Genomic DNA, 24,959 nt, shown 5'->3' with positions numbered 1-24,959 from the left:
ACTTTTTCCCAATTAATTATCAAGAGAAACAGAGTAATTAAAAATATAACTTAAAGCGGGCAAATCATCATCATCCTATGAAAGACTAGCAGATTTAAGCTAATTGTAGATCTCTAGAAGAGTACAAGTCCATTTCATTTCAGTTGAAAAAAAAAAAAAGTGAAGGCAACACTCTACCCACACCACAAGTTATTAATCAAATAAAATAAAATAAAAACCCCCACTCACAAAATTTAACCTATTTATTGAACAAAATCACTTCCCTCCCTTTAAAGCAAGGAACCCAACTCCCCCCTTTTTCTTTCCAAACCATCACATTCACCTCTTCCACACATTCTCTTTCCCACTTTCTCTCTCCAAAATTTTCCCATTTTCTCTCTATTTTTTTTTTTTTCATGATGAGTATCAAAATATTGATGATCTCCATGTTCCTATCGTCCATCTTCTTCTCTCTACTCTGCATATTTCCAACCAAATTAACAACACCCATCACCACTTTGAGGCCAATTCTCATCAACAACTACTTCTTCAACAAATCCAACATCACCGCTAATAATAATACTAATCCATATCCAGTAACTTTTGCATATCTGATCTCAGCAACAAAAGGAGATGTCCCAAAGCTAAAGAGACTACTGTACGCACTGTACCATCCTGGAAACTACTACCTAATCCACTTGGAATCTGGAGCACCGGAGAGAGAGCACAGAGCGTTGAAGGAGTTTGTTGGGAAAGAGGCGGTTTTTGGGCAAGTGGGTAATGTTTGGATAGTGGGAAAATCCAACTTGGTGACTTACAGAGGGCCCACAATGTTGTCCACAACTCTACATGGCATGGCCATACTCTTGAGGCTCTGCAACAACTGGGACTGGTTTATTAATCTCAGTGCTTCTGATTACCCTTTGGTTTCCCAAGATGGTATGGTGAGTGAGAAACCATTAAAGATATATATTTTTTATTTATTTCCTGTGTTTTTTCTTATAATTTCTTTGAAATTTGTGTTGACTTTTTTTTTTTAATTTTTTTAAAATTTGTTTTGTCTTAAAAAAAAAAATTTTTTTTTTTTTTTTTTTTTTTTTTTTAATTTTGTGTTTGTTTCAGATCTGATCCATGCGTTTTCCGAGCTGCCTAGAGACCTCAATTTCATACAGCACTCCAGTCACTTGGGTTGGAAGCTGTAAGTGTTATTTATTTATTTATTTATTTTTGGGACATTTTTGGTCTTGGTCATTTTTGAAGTTTTAATTTTTGGGTTTTCTTTAGGAAAAAAAGAATAATATATATCATATAGGTTAAATGTGATTTTTTTTTTCTCATAATGTGTATTGTAATTATTATTAGGTCATTTTTTTTTTGTCTTGGGAGATTTTGTTTTTGCTATGTTATTTTTTGTTTTAGTTTTTGGGTTTTCTGTAGGAAATAAGAATACTACCTGTCATATAAGTTAAATATTGTATCATGAAATTAATAATATAATAACTATATGTGGTGAATCGTTTGGTGCAATATTGTGTTGGTTAGGAATAAGAGAGGGAAACCAATCATAATAGACCCGGGACTCTACAGACCCAATAAATCAGAGATCTGGTGGGCTATTAAACAGAGAGCTCTCCCAACTGCTTTCAAGCTCTACACAGGTTCTTTTCTCCCTTTTTTTCTATCAATTATTATTATTATTATTATTATTATTGCTTGTTTGTTTGTTGTTATTATTGTTATTAGTTATGTTATTCGAATGTTTATGGGGCTGTTCTTTTATATTTTTAAATTATGGTGATTTGAGTGATGATTTTGAGTTGAGTTTGAGTTATAATTTGAGTTGAAGTTGTAACTTGAGTTTGTGTTTAGATGTGTATATTTGAGTTATGATTTAAATTGAGAATCTTTTTAAGTTTGTGTTTAGGTGGGTCAAAACTTAAATTTGTATTTAGATAGTATTTTAATAAAAACTCAATGGTAATGAAAAATTTTAATAGAGTATATGGGTGGGATTTTATTCGCCTTTTCATTGTGAATGCATAGAAAAAAAATCATCTCAATCAGAATTAAAATGAAAAAATTATGATATTTTTAAGAATATAAAAATTACTATTTATTAACTTGTGTTTGAATTTATGAATTCGAGTTGAATGAAAAATTTGAACTCGAATTTAGCTCTAAACTCAAATTCAAACTTAAATTTAAACTCGAATTTAAACTCAAACTTTATAAAAAAATATAAATTTAAATAAAGTGTAACTCAAGTTTAAATTTTTTCTGAATTTGTTGTAAAAGAACAACCAATAAGGCTCGTTTATTTCACTGATTTGAATTTATAATTTGAGTTAAAATGTAATTTTATGTGAGAATTTTTTACTGTAGTAAAAAAATTAAATGTGACTATTTTTTAAAATTTTTTACTGTAATAAAATTTAAATTTTAAACTCGAATGAGTTTTGTCTTTGGGATATTGGTATTAGTGGGTGACATGAGAACTTCTGGAAACCAGGACACGTCTAGATGAAATCACGTACAAGGTACAATTGTTAAGACGGTGAGTGGCAAAAAATAAATAAATAAATAAAAAGTAAAATCCAAAAAGATATAAAGAAAATCAAACCGGGCCATGATGTTCTTTAAAATAAATAAATAAATAATCACTTTTGTCTTCTACTTTTGCAAACGTGTCCTGTTACGTCATCCATTGCACTTGTAGTAATCACATGTATAATTGACAATAACTTTTTGTTAGATTAGATCGTTATGATTGTACAACTCCAAGTAGTATCTCAAGTATTCATTTGGTTTTGTTTGCTTTTGTAAGACTTTTATTATGATGATTATAGGAGCTTTTATAGGATATTTTATAACATTATACTTTGTTTCTATTAATTTCTCAATATATTTTCTTGATTCTATTCTGGTTGGATTTATTTGTAGGACAAATGAAAATAGTTATAGGGACCCTTTATATATATATATATATAAGAATATTTTCATGTTTTGTTGAGTGCAAGTTTCACAAGGGCTTAATGTATTGTGTAAGCAATATATGTATATGAAATGTTCCTTTCCAAATTTGTTTTATTCATTATAAATGGACATAGTGGTCATTTTGGTGGTAGGTATGTGATTGGTACTCTTTAATGGATTATTAATAGATATGCCATATGTCACATGGATCTCTAAAGTATGACATTATATGTCCTTTTCATTCTACCAAACTATATTGCTTATTGAGACATTAATTATGTAATTATACCCATCACCCAACTTCCTTTAAAGAGAGAGAGAGAGAAGAAAGAGTTGATAAAAATGACTTTTATTGGTTTATTGCAAAAAAATTGCATGCTTTTCCACTTGTGATTAGACTCATGTACTGAGATTAACCTTTGCATATCAATGATTTACGAGTTATTAGTAAATTAAAAAGAGAGAGATCTTTTAATCGGGTATTCTCTACCACTACTACAGTTTTCTTATATGATAAAGGTAATCTGGTGTCTAAAAATGCACAATATTACAGAAAAAAAAAATCCTCGCCAACAGAAGCTTAAAAGAACAGAATAAGAGAATTCTTTGATATATATGATAACAAAAGTGAATTTAATTTTTTTTTTTTTTTTTTTTTTTTTTTTTTTTTTTTTTTTTCTAAAACCGAGTCGAGAGAGGATTCAAGTTGAGACAAATTACTGGCATTGGCACATTAGGGACTGCATAAACTGGTAACTGCACGTGGCAGGATACGTATATGTCCATGCCTACTTATTATAATTATTACATGGAATGGAACGTGCCTTTCCCGCTCCTCTGGTGGTCTCTCCAATTATTGTGCATGAATATTGGAGAAACGTTAAAACTTGATAGTAGACAGTAAGGACTTTCCTAAGCCCAATAGCTTGGAAATTAACAATATGTGTGTGTGTGTGTGTGTGTGCATGTAGTATCAATGTTATCACTGCTACGCTAGACATCACATAGATGAGGCATTAGTACAAGGCATTATATGAGAAAATACTCTATCGATGCAGATTTGTTTTAGACCGTTAAATCTATATCATATTATTAACTTTGTAAAACCTTTTTATTTTTATTTTTATTTTTAATTTTGATACGATTTTGATCAAATCTACCGTTGAAGAACATACACCATCTATAGGAATCCTACCATAAAAAGATTACATTACTAATGATGATAAATAGTTTTTCTGTAAAGTTAACATGTTTGTTTATTATTATTATTATTATTATTTTCTTTCTTTTGATGATGTGTCACTGATTAAGTAGCTTAATCATATATAATACATAAATTTCAGGTTCAGCTTGGACAATTTTGTCAAGATCTTTTGCTGAGTATTGCATAGTGGGATGGGACAATCTCCCAAGAACTCTCCTTCTCTACTACACAAACTTTGTGTCATCCCCAGAGGGCTACTTCCAAACCGTTGTATGCAACAACCAAGACTACAAGAACACCACAGTCAATCACGATCTCCACTACATCACTTGGGACACGCCTCCAAAACAACACCCTAGGTCCTTAGGGCTCAAGGATTTCCGGAAAATGGTTCTCAGCAACCGCCCGTTCGCGAGGAAGTTCAAGAAGAACGACCCGGTTCTCAACAAGATCGACCGCGATCTTCTGAAGAGACGTCGAGGTGAATTCAGTTATGGCGGATGGTGTTCCGGGAGAAGGAAAATGCATGGCTCATGCGCGTCTTTGCAGGGTGACAAGTACGGCGTTTTGAGGCGGGGACCGGGGTCTAGAAGGTTAAAAACTTTGCTATCAAGATTACTATTCTCCAAGAATTTCAAGAAGCAGCAATGCAGATGATTCTTTTTTAATCATTTAACTAATAAAGTTTCATACATTTGTAATAAAAGCAATGGCCAATTTATAGAGTTTGAGATGTAATATTATTCCTATATAGCGGAACTTTGGATGATTCTTAATAGTAAGAATTAATTTGTGCACATTTTTTCTTTTTAATTAGCTGCATGTGAGTTGAATAATCTCTTTAGCCGCATTTTTAAATGTAAGTCGTTCGAATTAGTTGTATACAAAATGTGAGTTCAAGATTGATTCTTTGAGACTAGCTAGTAGATTGTCAAATGTACATTATCAACATCTAAAAGTTTTTCCTTAATTTTAATCTGCTCTCTGTTCTGCTGACAGAAACTAGGTTCTTGAAGTGGAAAGAACAAAATGGAAATTAAATTGAAAAGCAAAACAAAACCAAAAACGTAACTGAACGATATGTTAACGAACAAAAAACATCTTAATGGGATTAAATTGGTGGTCCCAAAGGATCATAGCTACTAATTTTGAGTGGTTGGATAATAATTTATATTAATAGTATGATCACTACCTTGATTTTGGACCTTGAGAGCACATATTCACGATATCATACATTGAGGTCGAATTTATATTATAGTTCATGATCATTTTGATTAATCCACATGCTCAGAAAATTGACATTTCATGGGAATATAATTACTTATTTAATTTTTTTTCTTTTTTCTTTTAGAAAAAGATAGATAAAATATTATCATTTGATCTAAAAACTAAAAATTAGCAAGTCAAAGAGCGTAAAATATAAAAAAAAAAAAAAAAAACAAATAAATAAATAAAAGGCAGGGTATTCCGAAGATTTCTGTGGCTATGACGTTGCTTGTGACTTTATTAAAAGGTCAATCCTGTTGTATATAATAGGAGAAATTATTCTAATAAAATTCATAGTTCCAATCCAATGGAATAGGGGCTGAGGCTCCTTCTTTAACGGTCACATTCCTCAAAATTTATGAATATATAACTACCTATGTATATCAACCACTCTACCTCCTAGTATTAAATGAATTCTCATTCGTTGGATCAGAGCTTTTCAACGGTTCATAGACTATCAACGGTCACTTTTTTCCACTTTTATGCCGACCAAGAGCAACTTTCTGCCCACTTTCACCTTCTTTATTTCAACTTCTTCAATAATTAATTAAAAAAAGAACACAATATTTATATCACATGGCTCCAAAAAAAAAAAATAAATAAAGTACATGAACTTCGCAATCAAAACTCCACCGACAGTGTGCGACAAAATAGAGTAGAGACCAGAATTACATAATCTGGTCAGAAAGCGACGGTAGTCGCCGGAAAAAGTTCATTGGAACAGACGGCATGTCGTCACGGAATCTTGGATGTCGTAAGTAATAGAAACCGGAGCCCAACACAAACACCTTAAACGGCACCGCATAGAACACCAGCGAAGCCAATAAGCAGAAAACGACGAATATTCCCGTTGCCCTTGGGTCCCGCCAATTGAAGAGGGCCTCCAAGCGCTCTCCTTGGGCCGCCACGTCACCTAATAGCGTTTGGGCCCTCCCGGCCAAGGCCCGCAAACGGTCGTACCGAACTCGAACCACGTCTGGCGATCGTGTGGTCGGGAACCCATCAAACTCCTCGTCGAGCTCGTCGGGGCCTACCGCATCCATGTGTGAGAGTCTTGGGTCCATGCTGGCTGGAATAGAGCGTCGATACCGAAACCGAAACGCGAGGATCAAGAAGGCGTACATGAACACGGTGGGGAGCACCAAATGGGGGCAAAGCACCACGGCCACGAGGAGCACGTGTATCAAGACAGTGGTGGGCGGGTGGGCCCAAGTGCGGATCTCGTCAAGCCAACGAGCCAATGTGGCGGCCCGAGAGAGGCATCCAACAACCCTAAACCAATTGGCCTTGCTCCGCCTCATGCTCCACACGTGCGTGTCCGAGTCCAGTAGGAACTGGACTATTTCTTGTCCCAAAGGCGGCTCGGATCGGGCCAATCGAGCCGCGACAATCCTCATCGCAGTGTGTCGGAGGATGTCTTGTTGGGCCGGGCCCAACGGACGAACATAGTGCATTCTTGGGAGCATTGGGCTGCTGTAGGCCTGGATCAGACTAACCCACGAAGAGCACGAAAATCGAACGGCAATCTCAACTTCTCCCATTCTCTTGGGACCACCAGTAAGCAACACCGTTAGGGGATATGAACTCATGTACACCCGATTAGTATCCAATGCGGACAATCTTATCCTAATCTTCCCAATCCTAAGATCTTTCCCAGGCTTACCTGATTCATCGCGCTTGTACCTTCCATTATCAAAAACTCCAACAGTGAGAACAGTAGAAGGATCATACACATCCCACGTGTACTGCTCATTCCACCGTGGATTAAATCTGTCGATGATGGTCCTTGTCCGGACCCACTTAGGCCCATACTTGGACACCACGTAAGCGTCTGTGGTGCCACGTGTACCGTCCTTGGTCTTCACTGGAAGCAGATTAGTCGCGCCGCGAATGCCCACTTCGAGCAAGCCGATCGGGGCTTTGGCCAGCTGTTTGGCAGCGGCCCTAACATCGCTGGTCACGTGCGCCGCCTCGTCGAGCACGTGATACCCACCCTCCAAGCACACCCGTATGTGTATTCTCCCCGCGTACGGACGATTCTCATCGCCAATCAGATTGAACCACCTGGACTTCGGCTCGGCTCTGTCGTCCGTACGCCTCTCAATCGTTGGCACGTGCAGCTTCACGTGACCCACTGACTGCACGTGCGTTGCGTCCTCTACTGTAACAACAAGAAACGGCTCGAACGGCTCGGCTGCGACGAACATCAAATCCTCGTTCCAAGCCGAGCCGAGTGGCGCTCGGCTCGTCTTGAATAGCTGCGCTCCATGCTGAGCCTTGACATAGACTTCAGGTTGACTTTGACTCCGAGCCTTAGGTTCGGGAACGGGACCAAGCTGCAAATCCTGGGTTTGGATGACCGTTAGTCTCAGATACCATAGCTTGGGAGAAAGGTAAACTTTGGCTCGTGTCTCCGGTATCAACCCGCCTGAATCCGACTGCCAAGCCTCCTGAAACGCCTCGTCAGCCTGAGTTCCGAACCAGACGGCGAGCATGACGTCATTTCCAGGCGACTGCTCCGGCAACTCGAGAGTGTACCACTGCGGAGCCAGGGGACTATCCGGAGGGACTCGCTTAGGCACCTCCTGGAGATCAAACGACACCGTTCCCAAACAGCTCTCAACAATCTCAATCTTGTCGTTTTCCTTCTTCTCCTCCTCCGTCCAAACGGAGACTTCCAAAGAACTGGAATTTAATCCCTCTTTATCAAATGCGAACACCTGGTCCCATTCCTTGTCATTCGCTTGGCTCTTGGTTTTTATACTGTGCGTTCCGATCACGAGCTTCGCGTAGGCGTTCGCTGAAGACGACGCGCTGCCGCCGCGCTTGGCCTTCAAGACTCGCACGTAGAGGAACGGCATTCGCTCAACTAGATCGCACGCGCTGCCTCCGCCGTGGCCTCCGCCGCTTCTCCGATCTGTTGCGATAGATCTGAGCTCCAACGCATGAGCGGAGCTTGCAGTCGTCTTCTTCTCCTCCAACGCATGATCGGAGCTTGCAGTCGTCTTCTCCTTCTGATCTTCATCTTTTTTCGGATTATCAGTTGAAGGCTTCTCGGCTTCCGCTTCAGTTTTCTCCGGAGGCTTCTGCTCGTCTGCTTTAGGTGGCTCTGGTTCTGCCGACGGCTTCTTCTCATCTTGTTCACCTTCCTTTTTCTCCTGATCTTCCTCTTTCTTGACCTCCTCTTTACTTTCCTCTTCCTTCTTCACATCCTCCGGCGGCTTCTCCTCCGCCGCCGCCTTCTGCTCCAGCGCCGGCGGATCTTCATCCACATAATAAGTCTTTAGTCCGATCTCGCCTTTGATCTGGGAGAAAACGCTCCGCTTCTCCAGCGGAAAGTAAACAAGCGATTCCGATCCTGATCTGGCGAAGGTAGAACCGGAGATCTTAACCTTGCCGAGGAAGGTGCTCCGTTTTCCGGTCTTCTTATCGTTGTAGAGGTTGATCTCGAGGATCTCGGACGCCATGGAATCTACGTCGTGGACAAGAAACTCGAGCTTCTCATCCCACTGAGGATTGAGGTCTCTGAACTTCGTCTTAGTCCGGCGTCTCTGGCCGTCGTAGTCGACGATCGCGTAGGCGCTCGCCGTCCCCTGGCCGTCCTTCGGCATCAGATTCTTCGCGCTGCAGACCTCCACGAAGACCTTCCGCGAAGAAGAAGAAGAACTTTCTGAGCTTTCCGCCATTGGAGATTGAATATTATCAGAGAAGATGATGATATGATGGTCTATGGCTAGGGTTCGTCTAGAGAGAGAAAGAGATGAGAGAGTAGTGATGGTGAGCTTTTGAACGTTATTTGTCTGAAAACTTTGGAGTGGAGCGTGGGGAGTTTAAAATGGGAGAAGAGAGGAGCGGGACACGTCAGCAAGACACGTGAGACGAGGTGGCCACGTGGAGGGAGGATCTTGGTGGGTGGGTTTTGTTTGGATGTTGTGCGGAGGAGAACCACTAGCGTGGATACTACTGACTTTCTGTATTCAGCTTATCAGCGTGTCTGCTGCTGCCACATTGCCCACTTGGAGTCATATTTTACTCAATGAGACATTGTTTTGGTTCCATTTCACGATATTATTGCCCTTCTTGTTATTATTATTATTTATTATTATTATTATTATTTATTATTATTATTATTATTATTATTGTTATTCTTTTGGATTGTCTTTGAAATAATAATGAAAGTGGATAGTTCAAACCCTTTGCCGTTCTGAGCATAATATATATCATGATAACATGGAAGGCATGCCTTCTTTTGGTGAAAATACTTGATTTGTTTTTTAATAAAAAGAATACTACTAAAACTAGTTTCTTTCTTTTTTTTTCAACTAAATACATATACAATCCACTTATAATGCTTTCGTTTGGGGGAAGAACTAATTATATAGGTATTTCAGATAATAAGCTCGTAAACTATGTTTTTTATTAACAAATAAATAAAATAAAATTTTGTCATAAAAATGGATATATTAAGGGCAAAATACAATATAGTTGATAATCCGTAGTATCTTAAAATACAATTTATTACTTCTTCCTTTTTTTTTTTATCTTCTTAACACTTTTTTTTAGGGGAAGTATCTTCTTAACACTTGATATGCTAGAATTCATGAGATTGAAATAATTGCTCATACTATCACGAGTAAGGGTTACTATTGTAAATTTATAAAGAGAGATGAGAGTTTGGTTTAATATGGAGATGGGGATCATGCCTATATCATATGCATGGGTGGTCCAAAACTATGTTAAAGGTTATATATATATATATATATATATATATTAGAAATGTCTGTAAAAACGAACGTTGCTTTTGTTGTTGTGTGACACAAATAATTCGTGGTGGGTAATATAAGGACAAAGGAAAAGGACTAGAGAACGTTGCATTTATTTACTTTTCTCATGACCAAAATAAAGTAGGACTATTATATAGTGGTTGCCTTGTCTTGCATTTGTCATTCAGACCACAATATTCAAAGTGAAAATCAATTGGTCATAATAATTAAAAACAAAAAAAAAAAAAACCAAGAGAAAGTTACTAGTCAGGGGAATAAAAATGACAAAAGAAAAAAATCCATCCAATCACATAATAAAAACCAAAATAGATGCCATTATGAAACCATGTTAACCAAAATGAAATATTTGCATGATCTCAAGGGTTCTCACTAAAAATTCTCATTAAATCTAATAAAAACATATTCATATACATACTCTTGGAAAATGTAATAGTAGATTTTGTCACCAAACTTAACGGTAGTGTTTTAAGAGATTTTTGTTTCTTGTCTACAATCAAAACAGGATGATATCATTTTGGTATCATGTGTTATAGTAAACTATGGTTTTAGTATTCTGTGTTTTTGATAATATTGAAACGGTACCTCAATAATTTTAAAAATATCTTCCTGATACTTTAAAGTTGATTTTTAAGACATGTAATGTTCAAACTACCATTCTTATTAATTAAATAGAAATTGATATTTTTTTTAAATCTAAGAATATATTTTAAAACATTAAAATATTTTAAAAAACAAGAAAGTAAAAACGTATCATACTTTTCTCTATATTTATTAGTTTTTAGTTAATTAAATAGAATGATATTAAGGTCATTTTACGTTTCAAAAATTAGCTTCAGCATACTAATAAGATGTTTTTAAATCATTGAGGTACCGTTTTGATATTATAAAAAATACAAGGTACCAAAAGCATGTTTTGTCATAACACGAGAGTACCAAAATGGTTTTATCCCTTCATATATTACTTCGTGAATGCATGAATATGCACTTTCGGGTCGTTATTTCGATATTGAAAGAAAAGTGCTCCTTTTGTCTCTTTTTGTGCTTGTTAATTTATTTTCTGATATAAAATCCTCTTGCACAAATATGCATAAGATTTTTCCCTAATCTTAAAGCTCATTTGGCAGATTTTTTATTTTTATTTTTAGCCAGTAGAAAAAAAGAAGTAATATTATGGCTTTCAGTAAGTGTTTGAAACAAAAAGTTTAATGGGTCAAAATGATTTTAAAATTTTTTAATAAGCAATAAAAGTGTTGGGATTAAGTTTATAATGCCTTAATTAAACTCTGGTAGGAGTTTTAAAGTCTATTCATAAGTGTTTTTTTTTTAAAAGCCATAATTTCTAACTTTGACTAGAAGCTCTTTTAAAAAGTCAAAGCACTTCTGACAGATCATCCAAATACTTCCAGAAGCAAGATTTAGACTTAAGAACCTAAAATTAACTTTTAGGAAGCTCTCGCAAACATGCCCTTAATAAATGTTCTATGTATTTTCTTGATAAATCTTTATTTTTTATTGGGTGAAATTAGTGTTTGTTTAAAACTACATGGCTTCGTTCACTTCGCGGATTCGAGTTTTCAATTTGAGTTGAGATATGATATTTTCTTAGAGTTTTTCACTGTAGCAGAAAAGTTAGATGTGACATTTTTGATAGCTTTTTATTGTAAAAACCTAAAATTGAAAACTCGAATCAGTGAAGTAAACGAGGCATAAATAATCACTAATAAAATTTGTACTCCACATGATCACATTCAGTACTTCCCATATAGTTTGGCATGCTTTGACAAACAAAAAGGCATCATACAATTGTTTTTTGAAAACACAAAGGTCCGTTTAAAAGGTAAACTCAAATCTATAATTTTTTATTCTGACATTTAAACTTTAAATTTTTTGTAAGAATTTTACGCTGTAGTAGAATCATAAGTTTGAATTTGAGTATATGAAACAAAACACCCACAAAGTAAAAAGGGCAGAAAAAAAAAGTTCTACGTTTACATGATGATTTGTGAACTGCATGCATTTACTAGTAATGATTAGGTGAAAGCGAAAAAAAAAAAAAATTCTCCAAAATATAAGAAGAAAGCAAAAAAAAAAAAAAAAAAAAAAAAAAAAAAAAAAAAAAAAAAAAAGAAAGAAGGAAAATCGCTCCCAAACCAACAACACGAATGCATGATGGCCTTGCATGAAATTGAAAAACGCCTACCCACTTATAAGAAGAAAGCAAAATGCATGCATGCATGCATATATGCCTTTTTTTTTTTTTTTTGTTGCTAAAGCATAATGAAATGATGCTAGGATATATATGTATATTGTAGACGATTAGAAATATACCTCGAGGAGTACTATATAGTACATTCATACATATAGAATAATAAAAATGGTTTTTTTTTTTTTTTTTGGAACCAGCAATTTTAATTGTAATTTAATTTCTGGAACAAACATGATACGTGCATGAAGATACTCCTAGAATTCAGCTGTTTTGGCTTATTGGGATTTTTCTATTATCAATTTTCGTTTTAAGTAAGGTCTGCTCAAGTGAACGTTGTTCTTGACTTCTTGTCGTGCTACAAAGTGTACTTTCTGATCAGTGTTTTATTATAATTATTATAACTATAATAATAATGATAATAATAATAATAATTATTATTATTATTATCATTATTATTATTATTATTATTAAACTTTAGCACGTAACACATCAACTGTAATATTCGCTTCCATGTTAGCCTAAGCTTTTTATATTAGTACTACTAAATTTGTGCACATGCTCGAGCAATAGTTTGATTAACTCTTTTTTTTTTTAAGAGTTTATTCCTTAAACTGTAAGGAAACTTCATCACGTAGTATGTAACATCCCACGAACAGGTGAAATTTCAGTTTTCAACCTCTCTTTAATTAGATCCACTAATAGTTCTCCTTGAATGGCTTAGTGGTTAAAACTGAAGAAAATGAGATAAACACCTTCACACGATTAATGTCGTTTTCACCAACTTTTTTCTTCTTCTTTTTTTTATTTTTTTATTTTTAGAAAAAAAATCAAATTCCTCGTTAACAATACATAGATAAATCTATTTTAACGTGAATGCCATGCTAATTAGATGGGTTTTAAGCAGAGGTTTAGAAAGCTCAATTCTACTTCTGTTGCATTGTTCTGATAAAAATAATTTTCCCATTTGACCCTCCAAGGCATTTGTCATTAACTTTGGAAGTAGATCTAAAAACCACACTAGCTTGGTAATATATTAAAATTGAAAGATGGTAACTTTACTTTATGTCATTTTGTATTATAGCAAGTTAAATATTTATTTTTTTATTCTCCTTTTCTCTAACCAAATACGATAGAAGAAAAATGAATATTAATTTTTATATTCCTTTTCTCATGCCAAATACAACAGAAGAAAATTTTCGCTCTTCTTTTTTAATCTATTTTGCCTCCAAAACTCTACTTCAAGCACCGTATAGTATCCCCATTCAAACTGTTAAATGCTGAAAGTGGATAAAGTAACATGAAGCTCTACAAATAGCATGATCTCTTAGAAGAAGAACCATTTTCTATGCCTTTAAAAGAGAAATACATACATGAAATTGGGATTCAACTCTCTAACTGCCCAAAGTATCGGCCTGAAATTGTGGCAAGAATATTCAGCATGACAACCTCATCGTCAAGCTCAGATTTTCCAGCTAGAAAACTAGCGCTCTTCCGTAGTAAACTTCGAAGCGAAGCACAAGTGTCTGCATCTAATGGGGTGTCGACTACTGCACAAAGCGCAAACAGCCACAAGCAGTCGTTCCTCGACAAGGTGTTTGTACCAACGAAGGAGCTTATCCGTTTCTTCAGCATCGACACTCGAGATACTGAATCCATTTTTAGTATCGCGGACAAGAGAGGATAGTTGGTGTAATCTTCGGTCACAGATGATTTAGGTAGCAATTTATCAGGTGAAGGTAAGATACCACTGTCTTCATCGGTGGATAAGCAAGATAACTGGTCATTTTCATTTTCAGAACCAGAACAATCGTAAGACTGGTCAGGATGGACTTTGGTTTTGATTTCTTCAGGGGAACTCTCAACATTTATGCTCCAAGAGGACTGATGGGAATAGCTTTTCTCAGGAAGAACAACTTCTGATAGCGGGTCGCCAGAATTTTTTATGCTGGAGATCTCAAGACAAGACAGAGCCTGAAATCAAGAGTTTGGTTAGATTCAATTTCCTCTTTCAAGTCCCATAATTCATGACGCCTTAATTTAACTAACAACTAAACCCTTAACAACCAACTTGAATTCTTGAAAAGAAATGGTCAGCAATATTGGATGACAGAACTGGAAGAATTTTTTCGATTTTCGTCAAGCTTTATCAAGTATTCCCCACACAGGCAATCATATGCCATTTCGTGGCTTCATTACAAATATATAATTTGCAACTAAGGAAAAGAATAGTACTATTTGTCTAAAATCTTAAAAAGCAGTTCCATGCCATTTTCTGACTGGTGAATGTTATCCCTATTTATAGAAATTCATATCTTACCAAGTGAAACTACAATTCAGTTGCCGTTTCATTTCCTTTTTGCCTAGTATACTAGTCATATGCCTATATCAATTGGTGGCAAAAACATGGGAAAACAGATGAGACAGGTAATGTTAGATGTTCGAAAAAGAATATAGAGCTTCCACTGATATAACAACAACAATAACAAGCCTTAATCCTAACTTAATTGGGGTCGGCTTCCACTGATATAAGATATTTTAAAAATTATAAGTTTCCAAAATTTTGATTCTGCCACCGAAAATAATAATAATAATAATAATTCATCCAATACAGTCATTAGTGAAAAAATGGAACGTAGAAAACAAAGGCATACCAACATCAAGAAAGTACACAAGCCAACATAGTTGTTTCGGTTTCAACAAGAATTTCTTGTTATCATGCCACAAATGTAATAGAACCTGACTATTCGCAAAGCAAAGTTATGGGCAAGATCATACCAGCCTTAGCTGTGAAAATTCAGCAAGAAAAGCATCCTCCCACTGCTTTGCGGGCAATAAGTGTTCTGGGCACTTGGCAATCTCAGGAATCTTGGGCATATATTCACTCTGCTCTTTCTTTAATTTACTTCTATGAAGCTTGGCTACCCTGATTTTTGGAATTTGAGCTGCCTCCCACCTGAGAAAATGAAGTACCTGCTTTAGTACACAATTACTCTAATTTACAAATCATTCCTAAAATAGAAGGACAAACCTAACAGCAGTAGGAACAATAAGCATTAGAAAGCAAACACTCGCATAGTTTCTAGCATTTTTTTCGGATAAGGATGACTAAGGCAGATACCGGATACTTCGTGCGATTCTGCTTAGAGGAGTTTGAAGGTTCTCCTTTTCATTTTAACTAGGGATTAGGAGCCTATTTTATTCCAATAGTCAATGCAAGATAACAGCTCGTTTCTCTAGTATTTTTCTTGTATTTTTTCTCATTCTCTCAACAAAGTTGTTTCTTATCAGAAGAAAAAAGAGAAAAAAGTCAGCTTGGCTTCTGTTTCTGCAACAGAATCACTTCTGCAGTCGAGCATACAAAGTTATATATATAAGTTGTATTAGTCGAAAATCACATCTTATATATATTTATATACTTCATGGAATTCAACCTACTTATGCACAATAGTAGAGACATGGCATTGTAACACTTGAAAACAAAATTATCTGCAAAAATAAAGTAATCTAAAGATAACCACCGCCCTTGCTGTCCAATGTTTCAAACCTCAATATGCAAGGTTATGAACATTATATAGAGGTTTGACCTACAACCACACATACACAATAGAAAGTTCCAAGATCAAGAATTCTCATGATTTATCAATAGAGTTATTAACTTATTTTCCAATGACAAAAAAAGTTCTATGGATTTTGATTGTTGCGTTCTCTACTCTTCTTCAATTAAGAAGAATAGCCTTAACTTCGGGTACTCTTGTACCCTCAATCAGAGATAGCAAAGACAAACTGAGAATATATGATTGATACCTCACGCGCCTAAGATATTCAAGTCCATCTTCTGGAGGGCCAGATTCAAAGTTGGGTTCTCCCTCAACCACAAAGGCAGGTCTCTGAATGCTAGCATATTCCTCATCACTATCATCCTCCTCCTCACTGTACTCTTCTTCCAGAGCTTCATACTTGTCTTCATCTCCTATGTTATAACCACGGCAAGCGGCATCAAAAGGGCCGGCATCGTCGGCCCCACTTTTCACCCTGTCCGATAACCCGTTGTCTATGAGTTCCGAACATGCTTCCCCTGAAAGTAATTACAACAATTTTAGGAAAATTGTCAACATTTCCACAGAATAGAAAGAATAGTTAGGACTTTGAATCTCAAGTACATTGAAGCTATCGAAAACAATTCAAAATTATCACTTTACACTCGAAAACTATTCAAAATTATCACTTTAGTATTTTTCATTTCAGAAAGAATGTCAAATATCATCATCTGTACAACTAGGTAAATGCTTCACAATCGAAGATAAAACCAATAATTTCCATGACGAATGACTACACTAGTAATACACAAGATTTACATCTGTTTCAATCACAACAAAATTCCATTTTTTTCAAATAAACAGAAACTTTATAGCAACACAATCAGTGTTCATAGAAGAAGTGTTCATCAAAATTTACTCAAAAAATGGTACAAAACTTACCAAGAAGCGGAGTGGAAACTTGCTTCTTTCCACCATTTCCAGAGCGCTGTTTGTTTCCGTCCTTCTTATTACGCTTAGAACCTCCCGCCGCCGCCGCCGCAGCCAAGCCGTCGTATTCCTTCTTGGCGAGAGGAGCGAGGCCATTGCAGACATTCTTCCATATCCTCCTCTGTTCTGCCATGTTCGCAAACCTCAACGCCTCCATCTCCTCCCTCGAATACTCCACCTTTACTTTCTTCTGTAAGGTTTCATTGACTTCTTCACAATCAGTTCTTCTCGGCTCATTTCCAGGTGTTATTGGTGTTGATATCATGGCTTCGAGTTCTTCCAGTAACTGCTTCTTTTTCTTTTCTACCAAACAGCTTTCGGATTTTCCCGATGATTCTTCCTTGACATCGTCGAAGGAGCTTTCGTCAGCCATGCCTCTCTCTCTCTCTCTCTCTCTCTCTGTGCAAGAAGAAGAGAGGCAAAGGGTTTTTTTCTCTTTCTTCTCCTCCTCCTGCTTCTCAATGGACATAGTCACGTGCATTGCACGTGACGTATAATTTTATTTTCATTTTAAATTATTTTAGATTATTTGCCCTATTAGAAATTTAATTTTGAGCATGTCATTAGACGTTTGTCAAGTTACTCCATATACGTTCAGTTTTTCATTTTTCACAATTTAATCTCAGACATTTTTTTTTATAGAAAAAACCTCAAAATCACAGACATTAAACTTGACAAAGAATCTTTAATTTAACAATGTGAATCACATGTCTAAATTATGATAACCTCAAATTTTAGGGATACAATTGTATTATGTTTAAAACGTTCTATTCACTATTCTTAACGAAAATTAGAACATTTTACATTTTATGTAACTATTTATATAAAATGTTTAGTTGTTAGATGATATAAATGTAAATTATTTATGTCAAATTTTAGAAATGCTTCATTAATTTTTGTATAAGCGAATAAAACATTTAAAAATTAATTAAAAACAAGTAATTTACTAAATTAAAAGTTTAAAAATTTAATTATCTTTATTTTTACAGTTCAATACTAATAATAACTGATTTATTTTTAGGACTCAGGAAAAATAATAATAAAAAGAAAATGATTATTCTCACTAATATATCTGAATATTAGGGTCATTATTAGTTTGTCTCTTAAATTTTAAAAATTCTCACTTTGTCTCTTAAATTTTGAATTGTTCTCACTTAACTCTTTTTGTTGTAATTTCTATTAAAATTAGACGAAAAAGATGAGGTTTTTATCTTTTTCTTTTTAACAGAAATCTAAACAGAAAGACCACATGATTTGTTCTCACTTAACTCTTTTTGTTGTAATTTCTATTAAAATAAGACGAAAAGATAAGGTTTTTATCTATTTTTTTTAACAAAAATCTAAACAGAAAGACCACGTGATTATATTATTTTCTTTTTTAACATAAAAAATTAAGTGGAAATAATTTAAAATTTGAAGAATGAAATGAAAATTTTTAAAATTTAAAAAATAAATTGAGAATGATCTTAAATTGTAACATAAAAAATTAAGTGAAAATAATTTAAAATTTAAAAGATGAAATAAAAATTTTTAAAAGTTTAAAAAATAAATTAAAAATGACCTTAAATTGCAACATAAAAAATTAAGTGAAAATAATTTAAAATTTAAAGAATGAAATGAAAAATTTTAAAATCTAGAAAATAAATTGAGAATGACGAATTATCAGTGATAAAGATGAAAATAAAATATTCGCACCCTCCACTCTCTAGTCTACTATAAAAAACATGACATTTTTCTGAAATTCCCTCCAAAGCGGTGCAGAAATGAGGAACAATAATCCCCACGCTTCGGCTCTTCTTCGCCTGCGATGAAACGACATTGAACATCGAACGAGACGACATCATCAGGATGCAGCAGCAGCACCAGCCAAACCAGAGCGGCGTCGGCGGCGGCGGCGGCGGGGCGGCGGTAGTTCCGGTGAGCGAAGCTTTCTGGTCATTGGTCCAGAAAGCCGACAAGAAGTTCTCCAAGATCCGACACCTTCCCTACTACCACCGCAATAGGTTCGCTTCTCTTGTCTTCTCTTCTCTTTTGCTGTGTTTCTCTATGGTTGGTTTTATCATCGTAAGCATCAAATTTCGAACTTGATAGTTCAATCATGGAGAAAAAATTAGGATTTGAATATTGATTCTCTCTCGATTTCTCCGAATTGGGATTTGCGATTACGGTTTTCTTGGGTTTATGATCAAATTCAGTCTGTTAATGCAACAAACGGAGAAAAAGAATGGGAAGAACTGCGATGCAATAGGTTCAAACCCTACTTATCTCTCTTTTTCCTTGACTATGATTTAGGATTTAGGGTTTAGGGTTTTTTGAGGATTTTATCATTACATTTCAACCTGATGATTTAATTAATGGAGAAAAATATGTTCAATCAAAATTTTATTTCTTTCTCATTTCCCCCTATTTGGATTTCACTCAATTCTCTCTATATTCCATCCAATTTGAATTTGGGTTCATGGTTTAGGGTTTTTCTGGGATTTATGATCGAATTTCAATCTGACTCGATCAAATTCAGGGAGGAATACGATGCGTACTTCTACAAGGTGTTCAGGGTGTACACGCAGGTGTGGAAGATGCAGCAGGAGAACCGGCAGAAGCTGGTGGAGTCCGGGCTGAGGCGGTCGGAGATTGGTGAGATTGCCTCACGGATTGCTCAGCTCTACTTTGGCCATTACATGAGAACCAGCCAGGCCAGCTATCTCCACGAGGCCTTCGTCTTCTATGATGCCGTTTTGAGCCGAGACTACTTCAACAGCAAGGTTGATGCTGGCGATCTGCCCCTCGCCACCAAGCAGCTCCGCCTCATCTCCAGGTTCCTCACCGTCTGCTTGCTCTTGAATCGCAACCAAATGGTCCACCAGCTCCTCAATCAGCTTAGGGTTTTGCTGGACGATTGCAAGAGGACTTTCCCGGTTTGTTTCTTCTCTCCCTCTTTCTTTTTCATTGTGATTGGTTTTCTCTTTTCTGGCTTAATTTTATTTATGCTCCCAAACTAGTTCAATCTGTTGTGAAAATGTCCGAGTTTCTTTGAATCATGAATGTGACGCAAATGTAACATGACAACTTCAGGGATGAATTTCCTTGGAATGTGGTGTAGCTATGGATGAATTTGGTAAATAATAAAAAAAAATGATGGGTTGCCCAAGAAGGTGGAAACTTAGATAATTTCTAAGTTTAGGGATTGCTAGGGTCACAAGTTGATGTTGAGGGGCAAAGTCAAAACTTAAAAGATATTTATAGTTTGTCATAAAGTGATGAATTGTGCAAGAAGTTACAGATTGAGACTGTTTTTTAAAGTTCAGGGATTGCAGATGTCACGAGTTGAAGTCTGGGGACAAAATGAGACGAAATTCATGATTTGGGTGCATAAAAGAAAATTTTCACTTTCTTCCATTTTGAATGCTAATAGATCTGACTTTTGACATTGTACAATTCAATCTCACTTTTACAGGAAACTGACTTTAAAGAATGGAAGCTGGTGCTTCAAGAATTGCATAGATTTCTGAAGGCTGACACTAATTTTATGAATATCAGGCCTCTCAGGTATAGTACGGTACTGGACCCTCATCCGGATTTGCTTACATCTCCTGCGAAGAGAAATTTGAGGCTTCGTGATGCAGTGCTCAGCAGCTATCATCACAATGAGGTTAGGTATCGAGGCTTTCCACTTTTCCTTGATAACTATGTGCTCTCGTTTTCTTCTAAAGCTACTATAATTATGAGTTTTCTGCTTTACAAATGCTTCAAATCGAATCAACTCAATTGTTTCTTGTTGCTCTATAGTGCCCTTAATTATGGTTGTGAATGTACTTCTGCCACAGGTGAAATTTTCGGAGCTCACTCTGGACACCTTTAGGATGGTTCAGTGTTTGGAGTGGGAACCCAGTGGCTCCTTTCACCAGCCAAGTGTTATGAAAAATAGTCAGAATGGGTCTTCTACATCTACCCGCACAAACTACTCCCAAGATATCATTGATCCTACACTACCACCTAATCCTAGAAAAGCAGTTTTATACCGTCCTTCTATTTCGCATTTTCTAGCTGTGAGTATTATCAATGATGGAGAAGCTTGTAGTTTGAACTGTTTTGTTATAACATATGGCAATCATATTATTATTCTTTAAGCTCATAACATGGATCTGGGCATCAAAAAAAGACTTAGTCAGCAGAGATTATGTGGAGGGTGCAACTCTAAATTGAGCTAAATGCTTAAAATGAATATATGTAGCAAATTAATGTAAAAATATTTGTCTTAGTCGGGCATATTTTTCCCATGTGTTCTGACTTAAATACTTAATTTTCTGTTGAACTATGATCATTAATTGCATAAGTTGGTTCAGTATCAGAATAGTTTCATTTTATCTAGAGATATTCCCCTGTAAAATTTATGTTCTAAATATATTTTTGGAAGAGATTCAACTAGTATATTCTATAGTCAGTCACTCGGTATTTACTTACCTATTGACAACCTTCATGGTAAGGCTTCATATGTTGGCAATTTTAGCTAATGCAGACAGTTAAGAAGTATCAGATAACATTGTAATCGGAATCATTATTTCTCTGCTGGATGATTTAGACTTTTATTTTATCATGTGTTCTTTTATCATTTCTAAACTGCATGTGTTTGTGCATTCTTCTGGTAGGTTGTGGCCACAATATGCGAGGAGCTTCCCCCTGATGGAGTTATCTTGATATATTTGTCGGCTTCAGGTTTGTTTATATTGTTTGTACCTAATTGCTCATGCTTGCTATTTTTATTGATTATGAATCATAGATGTTTTCTGTTCATTTAAGCTGTTTCACGGAAAGGGAATAATACTTAAGACTACAGGCACTGGAGTGTACTCTGAAGCAACCTCCTCTTCACCTTTTGTGTCAGAAAGACAAAACGTAAGGTCTGCGCAATCTAAAGAAGAGAGGTCATCTTTAGATGCTGGTTGTTTACAGTTTGGTACTCGTGGAAATGGAGGTATTAATTGAACTTCTTATTTGTAGCCTCGACCATTTATGCTAGACATAAGTTACCACATTGTCAATTACCCATATTTTCCATTTGTTGCTGGCACTGTATCTGCCACCTGATTAAATTCCCGAGCAATGTTTCGTCACATTTGGTTACTTGATGTATTCTTGAGTTAACACGTAACAGAGTATTGCTTGGTTTTAGTGACAAGCATGTTGTACTCGTTGTAATACGGTAGCAGGACTCACACAAGAAGGTAAATGAGTTTATTGAAATTTGAAAGTAAGAAGGTAGTAAACAAAGGAGTTGTTACTTATCAGCCTCATTCAACATTCTGTTGCACCACTCTGGTGCAAAATTATAAGGAACAAATAAGTGAATCAATCCTTTCCCCACTTGTTTGACTAAAGAAAAAGGGCTTATGCCATATTTTAGTAAATATGGTTCGAACTGGTTGTCTTTGGAAAAAAAAAACATAATTTATTTTTATCCTTTAAGTTAAATGTATTATTATGCCAAAAATAAAATTCTAAGGCTTTTATAATTGACCAACATGTATTATTGTTTGGTCATTAGCTTATGCATTTGCTTTTTAAGTTTTTGTTTCTGAGACTGCATCATTTAAAATATAATCATTTTATACCTTTCCCTCGTGTCTTTTCAAAGTTCAATTCTTCTAATGTCAAAGAAGGCTTTTCAGGAATAAATTGTATTTTTCCCAGTGACATAGTTCCATTCACAAGAAGACCACTTTTCCTGGTTGTTGATGGTGACAAGAATGAAGCATTTGAGGCAAGTATTATCCACCATGTTCTTAGACATCTTAGACATATTCGACTACAGTGGTTTCCAATTGTGAAATTTAGGATTTTTGATAAGGGACGTGTTGTGGAAAGAGTGCAAATTGTATTTGATGGCACGATGATTGTTTTAAGACATGATTCTGTGGTCCATAAGCTTAGCTATAACCGTCCACAAAGCAAACACTTGCCAAATATGGGTCAAAATGATCTAGATGTTTCCAAGTATGTCAGAATGCATCCCGGTTAATTAGGCAAAGTTAGTTTAACCACGAACCATTAGTTATGTAGATGAAGAGATATAACTGTTAATTGAGCCAAAATGTGGGTAAAATCAATCAATTTTAGATGTTGTCAGGGTATGTTACGGTGAACTCCAGTTAGTCAGACTAAGTTATTTTACCCCTTGAACCATTAATCTGTAGCTGAGATAGACTTTCAGTTCAGGCTTTGCTAATGCCGATGACCTTAAAGCCCTAAGGTGTAAACTTAATCTTCTGTAATCATCTTGATCATTTATTCCTTTGCAAGATTATGTTTGTTGCAATAACTCGTTTCACCTCTGATTACTTATGTTAATAAACATTGAACGAAATAGTTCAGAATTGCATATATCAAGATATCAAACATTCATGGTGTTCTATTTATTTTAGTTTTTTAGAGTTCTTGTGAAATATTATTTTCACCTATATAAAAGGTTATCCTGGTTATATGTTTAGGCTATATATGGAGCAGAAAAGGGAGAAACAGCGGCAATTCTTCTTTCTCCAAGCACTTTGTATCACTGTACCAGCGGCAATTCACCCCATCATTCAAATGGAAGTCTATTCACTGCTTTCATAACAGCTCCAGTGCAGGCTTTCTGCCTCTTGCTTGGTATTTCAGGCTCAGATGTTGAACTGGTGTGTAATACTCACCTTCTCTTGTAATGGTTGCAAAAATTTATTATTTAGTTGTTTTTCACATGACTTACGGAAACAAACGCTTCAGGATACATATTTTAAGGCTGAGAATCTGCTTTCTTCTTCCTTAAACGTCTGGGGGTCGCATCTGGTTGCAACGGACTCTCTTCATCCTGTTTGGGCACAGATTTTAGGCGATCCATTCCTAAGGCGACTTGTTTTAAGGTACTTCTTGTTTTCTAATCCAAATTTTGGGTCTGACTAAACCTTACAATTACATTGCAACTCTGAGGTGCACACATAACTTGGCATTCTTGGCTTCATTCTTGCAATTATTTATATTAGTTGAAGATTTGTTATTATTTTTAGGGTGTTTAGCACAATTGCCCGCCGAATTTGTCATGGTTTAGCAAATTGCCCTCCAAACTTTTAATTTTGACAATCAACCCCCCGAACTTATAAAATTGTTGCAATGTGTCCCATTTTACTAAAGTTGCTCAATTATTTTATAAGAAAGATTCATGTATTTTCTTCTCTGCAGGTTTCTATTCTGCCGGGCAGTTCTTGCATTATATGCTCCCACCTTCAACAAGAAGGAATTCATTCCTAGGTGCATGCCAAGTCTTCCAGAGTCTCTTTCGCCATCAACGGCCACATGTCAGACTGTAGTTGCACAGATTGCCAATGTGTTTGGTGCAACCAGCAGTTTTAGAATCTCTGAGGAAGTTGCACTTGCTGAAAATATAACACATGGTGACACAGACTCAATCTCATCTTCTTGAAGCTTGACAATGACGAGCCAAATTTGTTTGTCTTAGAATATTCATGGTTTCTGTGATTTGGTTGATATGCATATTATTCATGGATCAAGCTCAATCCATGAATATTGTTCCAGTTCTGTGTTCTCAAAGAAAATGACTCCGGAAGCACGTGGTTTTCCTGATTTTATAGGGTTTGCAGCTCATTTTTTTTCTTTTTTTCTTTCTTGCTTTCTTTTTTTTTTTTTTTAAACGAACCCGTAGTATAAAGTCATGAATATATGCAATTATTTTGATTTGAATGTATGCAATTGTTTCAATTTCCACTCACACATTATCATCCAATACAATAAATCTCACTAGTAAACCACCTTTATTGGTGAAAAAAAAAGGAAAAACAAAAAATAAGATCATCAGAGACTCAAGAGTATAAATGGCCAATTTACATTTTATGGTAGCTGTATTCCTTGTACATTTCACATTCACTGTAAAGTAAGAGATGACAATTGACAAGTGCAAACTATACTCTGAAAAATTCCATAATTCATTGGCGTGTAGACATCAGAGTTTAGCAGTTGAATTACTGACATTAACT

The 24,959-nt window shown here is 35.6% G+C and overlaps 4 protein-coding genes across 5 annotated transcripts; 2 read left to right on the top strand and 2 right to left on the bottom strand.

The window, feature by feature from the left end:
• The first annotated feature begins 288 nt into the window (after positions 1-288).
• LOC21392961 (beta-glucuronosyltransferase GlcAT14A) lies at positions 289-4,946 on the top strand. Its single transcript, XM_010099112.2, has 4 exons — positions 289-918; positions 1,102-1,177; positions 1,522-1,637; positions 4,296-4,946. Exons 1-4 carry the CDS (start codon positions 396-398, stop codon positions 4,811-4,813), a joined length of 1,233 nt encoding a protein of 410 aa, XP_010097414.2. The 5' UTR covers positions 289-395; the 3' UTR covers positions 4,814-4,946.
• Positions 4,947-5,911: 965 nt separating this feature from the next.
• Positions 5,912-9,207, bottom strand: LOC21392960 (protein QUIRKY). Its single transcript, XM_010099111.2, has one exon. It carries the CDS (start codon positions 9,106-9,108, stop codon positions 6,091-6,093), a length of 3,018 nt encoding a protein of 1,005 aa, XP_010097413.1. The 5' UTR covers positions 9,109-9,207; the 3' UTR covers positions 5,912-6,090.
• Positions 9,208-13,596: 4,389 nt separating this feature from the next.
• LOC21392959 (gem-associated protein 2) lies at positions 13,597-17,347 on the bottom strand. Its single transcript, XM_010099110.2, has 4 exons — positions 16,891-17,347; positions 16,217-16,487; positions 15,188-15,365; positions 13,597-14,383 (listed from the first exon to the last, which is right to left on the bottom strand). Exons 1-4 carry the CDS (start codon positions 17,309-17,311, stop codon positions 13,796-13,798), a joined length of 1,458 nt encoding a protein of 485 aa, XP_010097412.1. The 5' UTR covers positions 17,312-17,347; the 3' UTR covers positions 13,597-13,795.
• Positions 17,348-18,704: 1,357 nt separating this feature from the next.
• LOC21392958 (protein SCAI) lies at positions 18,705-24,694 on the top strand. Of its 2 annotated transcripts, none has more exons than XM_024166261.1 (10): positions 18,705-18,941; positions 19,457-19,853; positions 20,393-20,587; positions 20,763-20,984; positions 21,585-21,651; positions 21,773-21,910; positions 22,605-22,696; positions 23,424-23,606; positions 23,695-23,831; positions 24,148-24,694. In XM_024166261.1, exons 1-10 carry the CDS (start codon positions 18,787-18,789, stop codon positions 24,386-24,388), a joined length of 1,827 nt encoding a protein of 608 aa, XP_024022029.1. In that variant the 5' UTR covers positions 18,705-18,786; the 3' UTR covers positions 24,389-24,694. The 2 variants fall into 2 exon arrangements, with proteins under 2 accessions (XP_024022029.1, XP_024022028.1); XM_024166260.1 differs by having other exon boundaries at positions 22,596-22,696.
• Positions 24,695-24,959: the final 265 nt, after the last annotated feature.

Source organism: Morus notabilis, unplaced genomic scaffold, assembly GCF_000414095.1.
Source record: "Morus notabilis unplaced genomic scaffold, ASM41409v2 Scaffold1404, whole genome shotgun sequence".
Taxonomy (NCBI): domain Eukaryota; kingdom Viridiplantae; phylum Streptophyta; class Magnoliopsida; order Rosales; family Moraceae; genus Morus; species Morus notabilis.
Note: the sequence above shows the minus strand (reverse complement) of the source record. Positions and strands in the feature narration are given on the sequence as shown.

Bases quoted from the DNA above. Each gene is read 5' to 3' on its own strand.
- LOC21392958 (XM_024166260.1), top strand. From the start codon at position 18,787: ATGCAGCAGCAGCACCAGCCAAACCAGAGCGGCGTCGGCGGCGGCGGC. The intron at 18,942-19,456 runs GTTCGCTTCTCT...GATCAAATTCAG, and splicing joins CCCTACTACCACCGCAATAG to GGAGGAATACGATGCGTACT. The intron at 20,985-21,584 runs GTGAGTATTATC...TTCTTCTGGTAG, and splicing joins CTATTTCGCATTTTCTAGCT to GTTGTGGCCACAATATGCGA.
- LOC21392959 (XM_010099110.2), bottom strand. From the start codon at position 17,311: ATGGCTGACGAAAGCTCCTTCGACGATGTCAAGGAAGAATCATCGGGA. The intron at 16,488-16,890 runs GTAAGTTTTGTA...AATTACTTTCAG, and splicing joins AGTTTCCACTCCGCTTCTTG to GGGAAGCATGTTCGGAACTC. The intron at 15,366-16,216 runs GTATCAATCATA...TCATTTTCTCAG, and splicing joins GAATATCTTAGGCGCGTGAG to GTGGGAGGCAGCTCAAATTC.
- LOC21392961 (XM_010099112.2), top strand. From the start codon at position 396: ATGATGAGTATCAAAATATTGATGATCTCCATGTTCCTATCGTCCATC. The intron at 919-1,101 runs GTATGGTGAGTG...TGTTTGTTTCAG, and splicing joins CCCTTTGGTTTCCCAAGATG to ATCTGATCCATGCGTTTTCC. The intron at 1,178-1,521 runs GTAAGTGTTATT...TGTGTTGGTTAG, and splicing joins AGTCACTTGGGTTGGAAGCT to GAATAAGAGAGGGAAACCAA.
- LOC21392960 (XM_010099111.2), bottom strand. From the start codon at position 9,108: ATGGCGGAAAGCTCAGAAAGTTCTTCTTCTTCTTCGCGGAAGGTCTTC.